General features: G+C 44.4%; 1 protein-coding gene across 5 annotated transcripts in view; it reads left to right on the top strand.

The window, feature by feature from the left end:
• The window catches only part of DENND2B (DENN domain containing 2B), a 206,380-nt gene that overhangs the window by 119,892 nt on the left and 73,148 nt on the right, over window positions 1-13,340 (top strand). For 4 of the 5 annotated variants that reach the window (XM_086747947.1, XM_086747944.1, XM_086747946.1 and 1 more), the window contains one exon: window positions 7,992-9,209. The exons of the other annotated variant lie outside the window; for it this stretch is intronic. In XM_086747947.1, the coding sequence (XP_086604073.1) occupies window positions 7,992-9,209 (1,218 nt within the window). The remainder of the gene's footprint in view (window positions 1-7,991; window positions 9,210-13,340) is intronic. 5 annotated transcript variants of the gene reach the window in all.

Genomic DNA, 13,340 nt, shown 5'->3' with positions numbered 1-13,340 from the left:
CCTTGTTCTTGTATAGAGTAGGAAGAGGGAATTCTTTGGGAAGTGTCCCTTAACATTGCCTCAATCAAAGTTGTTAAGGTTTGTTGGCCACCTTAGAATGACTCTGCTTTTTTGTACCTGAAGAGACATGACTGGAAGATTGCTGTACTGCAGGAGTGTGTTCAGTTTTGGTTTGTGCCAAAGTGTGGATTTGTACCAGGAACTTTCACAAGCATGTGTCTGACAGAGGCAGAAGAATGCTTTTCTGTTTGTTTGCTGGTTGATTCCCTGGCAGCAGTGCCCTTAGAGTGGTGTAAAATTGTACTAGTTACAATGAGCTGTCAATACTGAACCTTTCCAAAAGTGCTTGTTTTGTCCAGGTCACAAAAGTAATGACATGGAGACACTGGTTCCTGGTGGCTGGCACGAAGTAAGAACTGCTCCTTACTCAAGGGATCTTTCTGTGCTGCTGAACGATTCTGTTACAGTCTGACCTTACAAGGCTCTGCTTTCAGGGGAACGTTGTCCTACCTCTTGCTCAGTTAAAAAAAAAATATGCATTCTCATTTTTGTTCTGCATCCTGAATTATGAGTAAAAGTCAGCTCTGAATCCATAATATGATCTATTTTTAGTCTGAATACAAAAATGCCAGTACAGCTTTTTAATGTAGTGAGAAGTTACGCTTGCATGGGAGAAAATATCCTTTTCAAAATCCAAGAATCCAATAAGTTTTATCTTGTTCTCAGAGTTTCTTATTTCACTTGCCTTTCAACTACTTGCAGGCTTATACTGGTGGAAGATCTGGACATAGATAAGCTCATCTGGGCACACAATAAAATCCCCAGGATTTAGGGCTTTTTTGACATTCAGTTACAAAGATAATTTCAGTTTTACATCCTGAAGTCTAAACACATCTGTTTTGTTTGTTCAGTAGCCAAAAAGACTAACAAGATACCAGAAAAGTGTGGACTTCACAATTCTTTCCAATGGAGTGTTAACAATGGATATCTGAATTAATGCTTCAAATGATAATTCTTGTGCAATCTTTTGCCTCAGGGAGGTCCTTTATTTAGAGAAATTAAGATCATCATTAATTGTAAAATGTAAAATTTGTAGTGTCGTATGAAATAATTTGACTGTTGGTAGCTGAGCATTTCCCAGTGTCGTGGTTTTCGTAGTGAGGGGGGGCCTAAGGTGGTAGCTTCTGTAGGACACTGCTAGAAATCACTCCCCTTTGTTCAGTGGACTTGGCCGGGCCTAGGGCGGACCCGCTGCTGGCCAAGGCCGAGCCGATTGGTAGGAGAATGTTCCATAATAACGCCTCTGTGATAACGTATTTAAGAAGGGGAAAACAAAAAAAAAAAAAGAGAGAAGAGAAGATGTGAAGAAGCTGAGCGGGGGCAGAGGCACAGATGGGGAGGCGCAGGCCTCATGGGCCTTGCAGGCCTCACCCTCTGGCCTCTCGCCAGGCAGCCGACTGGGCCCGACTCGGTCCAGCCCGGCTGCAAGAAGTGGAGAGAAGATGAGAAGTGAATAAGATGTAAAGAGGATCCTGAGAGGTGTCTGCCAGCCTGTTGTAAGGAATGGCTGCAGACGCCAAGGTCAGTTCAGAAGGAGGGGGAGGAGTAATGCGGCTCCTGGCCAAGATTCCCCTGCAGCCTGTGGTGACGACCACGATGGAGCAGGTTGTCCCCCTGCAGCCCATGGAGGTCCACGGAGGAGCCCGTGAAGGACCCCGTACCGGGGGAGGTGGATGCCTGAAGGCAGCTGTGGCCCTTGGAGGGCCCACTGGGACAGCTGTTCTAGAGGGACTGCACCCGTGGAAGAGATGACCCATGCCGGAGCAGTTCCACGAAGGACTGTGGCCCGTGGGAGGGACCCCACGATGGAGCAGGGGAGGAGTGTGAGGAGTTCTTCCCCCGACCATGAAGCAGCGGCATGAAACAACGTATGATGAACTGACTGCAACCCCCATTCCCTCTTCCCCCCTGTGCCACTCGGGGCGGGGGAAGGTAGTAGAGATAATGTTAAGCTTGGGAAGAGGGAGGGGTGGGTGGAGGTTATCTTGTTCTCTGTCTCATTGTCCTGCTGTTTGTAGTAATAAATGAATAGTTTTCCCCAAGTCGAGTCTGTTTTGCCCGTGACGGTAACTTTAAGGATTTCTCCCTGTCCTTATCTCAAACCTTGAGCCGTTTTTCCTTATATTTTCTCTCTCTATTCTCTCGGAGGGTGGGGGGAGTGAGAGAGAGACTGCGTAGTCTGGTCCTGATCGGGCCTGAACTACGACACCTAGCATTCTCAAATTCCTGGAGAATGTTGTAGTTACATCCTCAGTTACCTGAAATCAGGACAGCTTTAGTGTCCATATTAAAAATGAGTTTTGCTGCTCTTGCAAGGAGAAATTCCTGTTGCTTTCATCTTTAAATATTAAGTATCTTATTTTATCTTAAAAGATAGAATTATTAATTATATTGTCTTTAAATATTAAGTGTCTTATTTTATCTTATTAAGTATCTTTATCTCTAAATATTAAATATCTTATGTCTTTAAATATTGGCTAGAGAACAAGAAGCCTCTAGACTTGTGTGGCAAGTCACAAACTAACATGTTTATGGTCACAACTGATTCTGACATTATTTATCATTACTCTGAAACAGGTTAGGTTGTCCTGATGAAATGGCACAATGTCCTGAGAAAACTCAGGGATAAGCAGAAAACCTAAATAAAATACTAGAAAAGCAATATTTTACTAGCAAAAGGGGAGAGAAAGTCCTGAGAAATAAAAACAGAGCTGTGTGACTTCGTGTGAGCTCACCAAACATCAGTGTTACTGTGAAATGATGGGATCTCATCAACAGGAGCCTGGAAAGACCCAGTACCTTTTTGTCAACACATTTCTTGCTCTTTTTTTTCAGTAAATAGGTTCCCAAGCATGAGCATGCTGAAGTGGGGAATTCCCTGGATCAGAGCACCAAAAGCTGTCTTATTTTCTCTAAGTGTTGGTTTAAATGGGGCAGATGGGATTTGCAAAACTGAAAGGTCACTGAGCAGCTTCTGCCAACTTGTCTTTCCTCAGCACAGAATGATCTGTGGAGTGGCTCCTGATACTTCAGGAGCTAAGTGGATGCTTCAGTGCTGTGGAGTCTGAGCTACTTAGCTCAGAGGTCAGAGCTGGGAAGTGGGAGTTAGGAGTCCTGTAACTCCTTCAAGGCAAGTCACTTAACCAGCCTCCAGTGACCTTCAATCCCTGATCTGAAATGCAACTTAATATTTTTATTAGTGTTTATAAAAAGTGTGTCAATCATGGATGCAAACTCCTCAATAAATCCACATTCTTATTATCCACTGTACTCTGATTTCTGAGACTTATAAAGCCAGCTCTTTGGCCACCATTCTGGCTGCCTCCTGTTGTTGAAAGCTATCTCTTGAAGTTGTGGGAGTTGTCTGCACTCATTTCTCCTCTTTTCTGGAGTTGATGTTTGGCAATGGAAGCAGCTGGAGCTGTGCTTCTGCTCAACTGGACCAAAAGGCCAGGCTCACTGCTTTTGGTACTGATTTTGTATTGCCCACTTTCAGATCGTCGCCAGGAATTAAATCCCTCTTCTACACACAGCCAAGTGTTAGCACCCACGTTTTGCAGGTAGGAGAAGATTGCTGTCTTGTCCCAAAATCAGAAGCTTTCCAACTTCTGGGTCAGATACAGGGTGAGGGCTCAGGCATTTATGGCACCAAGAAACAGCCTTTCTCCATCACCATAGATTTTTAGTACAAGTCATCCTTGCTAGAGGCCTCATGAAGAGGGCAGGAATTCAGTTTTTTAATCTTCTGCTTTATGATCAGTAGGGTGCAAATCAGCTCAAAGCAATGTGGCAAGTGATTCTGTTCTCTGGGTGCAGATGAGATACAGCTCCACTGTTATTCACAGGTGTTCATTTGAACTGGTGAAAGGAGATGCCTGTTGATACTAGCCTTTATTAGAGAAAACCATATGTATACATACAGTGGTGCATGGAAATCGTCTTTATTTGAGAGTGAGCCTGGAGTATTACAGTTTTTGTAAATTAAAAGTTTTTTCTATGTTTCGGTGAGAAGAGAAACTGGAGAGAAGAGACTAAATCAGAATTTGAAGATCAGTTGTATCTAGAGTTTAAAACCTTACAGAGTATGACTGATATTATCAGTTCCTCCTACTGTGGATAATTCTGATGATTCCTCAAAGACAACTCACAGCAGGAAAGCTAAGCATGGTCTCGAGAGCTGGAAACCACCTCTCAGATTCTGTCTGCTCCCCTTACTCTGCAGCAACAAGTCCCACGAGGAAGGAGGTAGTTGAAGGGTCTGTGACCTGTTTACAAGACATTGTGGGCTGCTTGGCAGGCAATTTACCTTTGAGACTGCAATTCACTGCTGACTTGACAATGGTTTGAGAGTTGCACACCTAAAGCTGCATGTTGAAAGAATATCCTTATCAGACAGGCAATCAAAGCAACTTATTCCAATGTGATTTGTGAAAGCTGATATTCTCAAAGAAATGTCATTGCCCAGAAAGAAGATGCTGTCCAAATGAACTTATTAGAAATATAAATTTGATTCCATAATCTTTATTTATGCTGTTTATACATAGTATTTTGAAGGTGTGTGTAATGATATGTTTTGTAAGGTGCTGCATGTATCATTATATATGTAGAAAATGTCAATAAAAACATTTTGCTTTACAATCTTTGTATGGGAGATTGCAAGTTATTTAATTATTCATGTCTGTCCAATAATACTAGTTCTAAAGTCTGTGGAACTGTTGTGCTTTCAAGAGAATAGTCTTCTAATGGAAATAGGTTTCTTGGGGAAGGAACATTTTATTATCCACTGATCAGCTGTTGGCCGACTTTTTTTTTTTTTCCCCATTCTGTTACTTGCCACTGTTCTTTAGAGAACACATACCTGAAGCCATACAGACAAAGATTTTTTTCTCTTGTTGAATTAGTCCTGCAGCTTCTATCTGGATTACTTAGATTTACAGTGTAATGCAATGTAAGCCAGAATCTTCTTCTTAACTGTGGTATTCCAAGTACTTAAGAGCATGCACCTCCAGAAGCCTTGTTGGTCTGCAGCCCCAGTCTTTCAGAATGGAAGTGGGTGGGAGTTTTGTAACTGAATTCAGGGGTTTCAAGATCGAGCCTTAAGCTCAGTTACCTTACCAGTGGCCTGGGATTTAAAAGTATGTCTCATATCTCTAGAAAGAATCATAGAATCATAGGAAGGTTAGGGTTGGAAGGGACCTTCAAAGGTCATCTAGTCCAACCCCCCTGCAAGGAGCAGGGACATCCCTGACTAGATCAGGTTGCTCAGAGCCTCATCCAGCCTGGCCTTGAACGTTTCCAGGGATGGGGCATCAACCACCTCTCTGGGCAACCTGTTCCAGTGTTCTACAACTCTCATTGTAAAAAAAAAATTTCCTAATATCTAATCTAAATCTACCTCCCTCTATTTTAAAACCATTACCCCTCGTCCTATCACAACATGCCCTACTGAACAGCCTCTCCTCATCTTTCTTGTAGGCCCCCTTGAGGTACTGAAAGACCGCTATAAGGTCTCCCCGGAGCCTTCTCTTCTCCAGGCTGAACAGCCCCAACTCTCTCAGCCTGTCCTCATAGGAGAGGCGCTCCAGCCCTCTGATCATCTTCGTGGCCCTCCTCTGGACCTTGTCCAACTGGTCCATGTCCTTCTTATGTTGGGGGCTCCAGAACTGGACACAGTACTCCAGGTGGGGTCTCACCAGAGCGAGTAGAGGGGGAGAATCACCTCCCTTGACCTGCTGGCCACTCTCCTCTTGATGCAGCCCAGGATGCGGTTGGCCTTCTGGGCCGCAAGGGCGCATTGCTGGATCATGTTGAGCTTCTCATCCACCAGCACTCCCAAGTCCTTCTCCTCAGGGCTGCTCTTGATCCATTCTCCGCCCAGCCTGTATTTGTGCCTGGGATTGCCATGACCCAGGTGCAGGACCTTGCACTTGGCCTGGTTGAACTTCATGAGGCTGGCACGGGCCCACCTCTCCAGCCTGTCAAGGTCCCTCTGGATGCCATCCCTTCCTTCCAGCGTGTCCACGGCACCACACAGCTCGGTGTCATTGGCAAACTTGCTGAGGGTGCACTCTATCCCACTGTCCATGTCACCAACAAAGATGTTGAACAGGACTGGGCCCAACATGGATCCCTGAGGGACGCCACTTGTCACCAGTCTCCACATGGACATCGAGCCGTTGACCACCACTCTCGGAGTGCGGCCAACCAGCCAACTCCTTATCCACCCAGTGGTCTGTCCATCAAACCCATGCCTCTCTAGTTTAGAGAGAAGGATGTTGTGTGGGACAGTGTCAAAAGCTTTGCACAAGTCCAGGTAGATGACATCAGTTGCTCATCCCTTGTCCGCTGATGCTGTCACCCTGTCATAGAAGGCCACCAAATTGGTCAGGCACAATCTGCCCTTGGTGAAGCCATGTTGGCTGTCACCAACCACCAGAAATGTTGTGCAACTACTTCAAGTTATGCAAATAATGCTTTTCCTCTTTTCCTCCTTTCCTGATAGGTCAACAAATCTTTTCCTGACAGTGGAAAAAATTGAAAAGATGTTTCTTAGAGTGTAAGGAGATGAGGGACTATGTCTATGGTATTTTCTATATAGTGAGTCAAAGGTAGAGAGAGGATTATCAGCATGCCCTTCACCTCTGCTGTGCCATTACTGACTTTACCCCAGTCATTTTGTATATTATTCTTGTTATTGCCAATATGGTTTATAATTAGAATCCAATAAATAAGTTTTAACATGCTAAAGCATTCTACGTCTGTCCCTATTCCCTAGTTGAATTCTGACTGTTGATTTAGCCAATATGCAGCTTCAAAGGCTGCAATGGGGGCTGTAGTCTATGTTTAAAATACATTTCCACCAGGTGATCCTTGTTTCATTGTAGTATTAAACTGGAGAGATTGAGACAGTACAGACAGGAATAATGAAGAATCAGGGCACCTCACCAAGTCTGATGAGGCTGCATCTTCAGGCACTGTAAAGGCCAAGGTGATTACTGTGGTGACCCAGCTGATTGTATTGTTTAATTTCCTTTTGTCTTTTTGTTCTTAAAAATCTTTGCAACAATGTACAAAACCCCAGTAACAATGGCTGAATTTGCAAATCATGGCAAAAATTTGTTCAGGGGGTTTTTTCCAGGGTAACACTGAGACCTTTCTGTGTAGTTTATATTTTTGAACACATACTGTGGGCAGATTAATATGTTTTTTCAGTCTGTGATACTATTTCAATAAGAAATTGCTTCTGTTCTCTTTGATAAGGAGAATTTAATCTGTTGGCCACAACATAAGATCAAAGACAAAATAGGTCTTCTTTTTACTGTTTTGTTTAGTTTACTGTATGCTTTGGGGACTTGAAATGCTGTGGCTAAACTACTGCAGTGTCTGAGCACGTAGGTACTTTGCTTTAGATGTTATGAATTAAAAGCTGACGTCTTTTTAAATTGTTTTGCTCACTGCAACCAGTGAGTAAACTGTGCTCCTTATTGGTCAGTCTTTCCCTTTTTTGTTGTAGTAAGAATCTTCTCCCTGACAGTCCCCTTTTCCTGCAGAGGGAATCCTTAATCTGAGAGGTCAGGGAGCTATTCTGCTGGAGGTTGTAGATGCATTCAAGGCAATGTTTTGCTATGAGAATCTCATCTGTCTTTAAAATCAGAAAACTTGGAAAATCTCGGGATCAAACAGAGGTGAGAAAACTGTCTTTGGACGTGCTAAATGCTCTACTGTCATCATCTCATCACTGATATCAGTTAATTGCTGCCACCCCCCTGCCCCTGACTCTATGGCTGAATGGTATTTGGTGTCTTAGTGATGCATTGGGGTAGTTTTGAGGTGTGCAGACATCCTCTGCTTTACCTGCGGCCAGAAAAAAAAAAAGGCAAATAACTCTAGTTTCCCCAAGGACTTGATTTTTTATTTCTTTCTGCTTCTAGGTGTCAATCAGTCTCTCCACCACCTCTTTTGTCCCTGCGAAGAAGCCCACCCTACCCCCTCAGTGACAGTGAGGACTCTTGCCACTCTGCTCGACTCATCAAAGTCTCCACCTCTAGACTGCTCCTCAAGGACTGGAGCAGCCACACATCTACCCTGCAAAGTACCTCCACGAGCCCATCAGACACTGACTCCCTAAGCCACCCTCTCAAAGCCATCAGTGTGGGTGCTTTGGATAAAAGGCTGTCTGTATTCAAGGCTGAGGACCAAAAAGAGAGTCCCAAGGAGGCTCAAGATGGGGCCACAATAGGGAGCCATCCACTCGCCCGGAGCACTCTCTCCTTGGGCACTGCCACCAACCTGAGGAACCTCTCCCTCAGCCGGGCAAGTATCTGCTCCCAGGCGCTGGACATCAGGCAGAAGATCACAGAATGGGAGTGCCGCCGGGAACTGTCCCCTAGGATGAGCGCATGTGTGGACAAGAGAGATGCTGGGGAGAGGTCAGGCAGTGAGAGCTGCCCCAGCATGCTAACCTCTCCCTGCAGCGACAAGACATTTGATTTCAAAGGGCTCAGAAGAATGAGCCGAACATTTTCTGAGTGCTCTTACCTGGAAACAGAGGAGGAGGAACTGCAAGACAGGGATTCCTGCCATCGATTTGAAAAGAGACCAGGCAGGAGCGAGCCTCCTTCTGCCACTTTCCTCAAGGGCCACGTGAGAAAAGAGTCCTCTGCCGTGCTCAACAGAATACAGAAGATCGAGCAGGCACTGAAAGAGCAGCCAGGCAGGGGCCTCCCCCAGTTACCAAGTAGCTGTTACAGTGTTGACAAAGCAAGGAAAAAGCCTATGACTCTGAGTACTGTGGAGGGTCTGAGTGAAACCCAAAGTGATAGCAAAGGAGGGAGTGTTATTTTGGGGAGTGAATTAGAAACACTTACTGAGGCTAAGAAAAGCAGTAAGACAAAACAGGGGGTTACTGCAAGCTCAGCTGGCTCTAAACTGCTCCTTGAAAGCCCAGCTAACACTATGGTGAATCCTGTCCCGAAGCCCAAACGCACCTTTGAATATGAAGCAGACAGAAACCACAAAAGTAAACCAAGCAATGGCCTACCTCCATCTCCTACAGCTGCTGCTCCTCCTCCCCTCCCATCCACCCCTGCACCCCCTGTGACCAGAAGGCAGAAGAAAGAGTCATGCTTTCACAAAAAATCCCAGAATAGGTAAAATTCAAAGAAATGTCTTGTGCGTGATGTTCAAGTGAATAAATGTGCTATATGTTTTTGTTACAATATTTTAAATTTTCCCTCTAATGCGATGCTTTTGACCTGAGATGGGAATTGTGTGCAAGACAAGTATTTTTTTTCTGCTGGACTGCACTGATGGGGTGCACTGATACAACACCTTTTAACATAGCTACAGTTTTGGAGTTCTCTAACCTGCGTTCCTTGATCCCTGAAAAAGACTCTAGATCATGTGTGCTGAAGGTTATCTAGTTCATTTTGGCACAAATGCCCTTACTTTTTATTTTTAATGGAACATAATTTCAGTATACTCTTATAGCAGGACCATAGCTGGTCTGTCATAGTCCTGTCTTCCTGTTCACTGCAAAACAAACCTGCAGGGTATTTGTGTTTCCAAAGCTTGTTACTACAGCAGTTGTGTCAGTTTTATGCAATATTGGTGATATTGTTTAATTCAGTGCTCAGAAATGTTGTCCTAAGTTACTACCAATAGCTGTAGAGGATTAATGCTGAGAAAACTATGTTTTAGCATAGAAAGGCCTTTATGTCCTTTAATGATGAGCCGAGTATATGGCTATGTTTTCCCAGCAGTCTGTAGAACTTGGCTTTTTTTTATTACATGATTCCTCTTGAGTTTTGGAAATGGTAAAACTCATTCTACTTACTGCTTAAAAAATTGTAGCCATAGTTGTTGATAAGCATTCAAAGTATAGCATTTTGAACAAGTTCACCTATCTGTACACGTGTATGATACACATGCTCTCTTGATATTTAGTGATGAGCTTTGCAAGTGACTGCTAAGCAGCATCTCAGATGCACACTATCAATTCAGTGCTTGATGTTAGCCCAATTAATTAAAGGTTTACGTCAGCACAACCTGACCTGAAGTATGCTGGGGCAGGAAAAGGAGGAGCCTTCAGATTCTACGCTTTACTTTCAAGGGACACTTGCTTCTGAAATGGATCAAATAGCTCTGCTGATGTGTGTTGTTTCTTTGAGAAAGGCAGCGGCGGGGGAGGCAGCGGGAAATGTGGAAAGCCAAGCTCTGATTAGTGGTGCTTATCTTTGAGTTCTGGCAATAATCTCAATTAGAGGAAGTAAATCTAGATTATAACAAGAATTTGTGAAATAAAGCTGACCTCATTTTGTTCAGCACAGTGTTTCCAATGTACAGAAGACAAACAATAATTTTTAAATGTTCTGCTATAAATTATAGCCTTTATTGGAAGATTAAGGGGCAAGTGGTAAAATGATCTGTGTGGTGGGTGGCAGAGAGAAATGAATAACAGGAGATAATTCTTGCACAGAATCACAGTGTGACCTGCCGCTAAATGATCAAAGTCAGTCACGGAGTACACACTCACACTGAGTTTGAGACCATACAGGTCATCTGAGAATCACAGTATTTTGTTACAGTGAGTTTGTGAGATTAAGGTTTAAAATTTATTTCAAGAAGAAATCTGAATTCATCACTTGCACCTGCTGTTCTGCAGATTCAGTCCCGTGTCATAGTGGAGGTAGACAACAGCATGGTTCAGCAATGGAGCCTTAGTCCTGCATGGGGCTGGTAGGTACAAGCCCAAAACAAAAGCAATGTTTATCAATTTAAGTTGTGATTAGTGGGGTGTAAGTGGTAGGATTTACAGTGTTATCATGTGTACCTGGTGATTCTTGCAAGTAGTTTGACATTGTACAGGGAAGATTTCCATTTGCTTGTAACAGCTTTACCCTACTGTACTTCAGTGATTTCTCTGGACTTAACATCTGATTAATGATGATGGCAGATGAAGTTGCTAAGCTGCTGTCCATCACAACTGAGAAGTTGTGGCAGTCTGCTGAGGTTCCCGATGACTGGAAAATGGGTAACATAACCCCCATTTTTAAAAAGGGAAACAAGGAAGACCCAGGCAACTACAGGCTGGTCAGCCTCACCTCTGCCTGGCAAGGTCATGGAGCAGATTCTCCTGGAAACCATGCTAAGGCACATAGAAAATAAGGAGGTGATTAGTGACAGCCAACACAGCTTCACTAAGGGCAAATTGTGCTTGACCAATTTGGTGGCCTTCTATGATAGGGTTACAGCATCAGTGAACAAGGGATGAGCAACTGATGTCATCTACCTGGACTTGTGCAAAGCTTTTGACACTGTCCCGCACGACATCCTTCTCTCTAAACTAGAGAGGCATGGGTTTGATGGACGGACCACTGGGTGGATAAGGAGTTGGCTGGATATCTACACTCAAAGAGTTGTGGTCAACGGCTCAATGTCCAAGTGGAGACTGGTGATAAGTGACGTTCCCCAGGGCTCAGTATTGACCCTGTTTAACATTTTTGTTGCTGACATGGACAGTGGGATAGAGTGCACCCTCAGCAAGTTCACTGACAACACCAACCTGTGTGGTGTGCTTGACACGCTGGAGGGGAGAGATGCCATCCAGAGGGACCTTGACAGGCTGGAGAGGTGGGCCCATGCAAACCTCATGAAGTTCAGCCAGGCCAAGTGCAAGGTCCTGCCCCTGGGTCGTGGCAATCCCAGGCACAAATATAAGCTGAGTGGAGAACGGATTGAGAGCAGCCCTGAGGAGAAGGACTTGGGAGTACTCCTGGATAAGAAGTTCAACAAGAGCCAGCAATGCGTGCTTGCAGCCCAGAAAGCCAACTGCATCCTGGGCTGCATCAAGAGAAGCGTGGCCAGCAGGTCGAGGGAGGTGATTCTCCCCCTCTGCTCTGCCCTGGTGAGACCCCACCTGGAGTACTGTGTCCAGTTCTGGAGCCCCCAACATAAGAAGGACATGGACCAGTTGGAGAAGGTCCAGAGGAGGGCCATGAAGATGATCAGAGGGCTGGAGTGCCTCCCCTATGAGGACAGGCTGAGACAATTGGGGCTGTTCAGCCTGGAGAAGAGAAGGCTCCAGGGAGACCTTATAGCAGTTTTCCAGAACCTAAAGGGGGCCTACAAGAAAGACTCTTTAGCAGGGCCTTTTGTGATAGAGTGGGGGCAATTGTCTTAAAATAGACAATTTAGAAGGAGGTAGATTCAGAATGGACATCAGGAAAACATTTTCTATAATGAAGGTGGTGGAACACTGGAACAGGTTACTCAGAGAGACGGTAGATGCCCCATCCTTGGCAACATGCAAGGCCAGATTGGACAGGGCTCTGAGCAACCTGATCTGGTTGGAGATGTCCCTGCTCCTTGCAGGGGGGTTGGACTAGATGACGTTTGAAGGTCCCTTCCATCCCAAACTATTCTATGATTCTATGAATGGCGGCCTAAGTAAGTTGAAATCTACCCCCAAAATTACTGGTTTACTGGCTAGGTAGAAGTCCTTTGTAAAATCTTTATTGTCTTTGCTACTGTCCTTCCTTTAGTTACAGTAAGCAGAATTCCAACATTTACCAAGAGCTAAAGACCATGCAGGTCATTTAAGAATGGCAGTGTTTTGTTAATATTAGTTATTGAAATCTCAGCCTCTGAATTGTTCTTTTTTTTTTTTCAGAACAGACATAATTCATTATGTCTACAGCTTCTAGATGTGTACTTCAGATTGAATATACATGTGGCTTACACTCACTGGAATGTCATGAGAATGGATTGTGGATATTCATTCTTCTAATATTTTGGTTGAAAACACTGTGTTTCTTTGTGGTGGCTACTTCAGAATTATAATAAAATGCAGAAAGTCTCTCATATTTACCTGCTAGCATAGAGCCCCGTATGTATTCAGAGGACCTGGTGCCCATGGTAGCTTCTACATTTCAGATTGCTGTGAGCTGGATGTTCCCTGGTGGTTGGGGATCCTCTGGCACAGACATAGCACAGGAGGGGAGTGTCACAGGATAGCCTCAGGACACATGGACCACAGCTGAGTGCTGATACACAAAGCCATTCTCATGATTCTATGCTGTGTACCGTTGCCTTGAGATTTGTAAGAGCTGGATATCTCACTACTTTCTAAAAGTATCCTTTCATACACAGGTATGTCTTCATTGCCTAAGCATCTTTTATAACTGCCAGTAGGTGTGGAGGAGCAGATGTCTGGATCTGAAATGCATGGCTTGTTTCTGCCATGATCCTGATGTGCATAACATGCACCTGACTATTTTTAA

This window comes from Chlamydotis macqueenii, chromosome 5 (genome assembly GCF_036417535.1).
Source record: "Chlamydotis macqueenii isolate bChlMac1 chromosome 5, bChlMac1.mat, whole genome shotgun sequence".
Taxonomy (NCBI): domain Eukaryota; kingdom Metazoa; phylum Chordata; class Aves; order Otidiformes; family Otididae; genus Chlamydotis; species Chlamydotis macqueenii.
The sequence above is the reverse complement of the archived record's forward strand: the minus strand, read 5'-3'. Positions and strand labels throughout refer to the sequence as shown.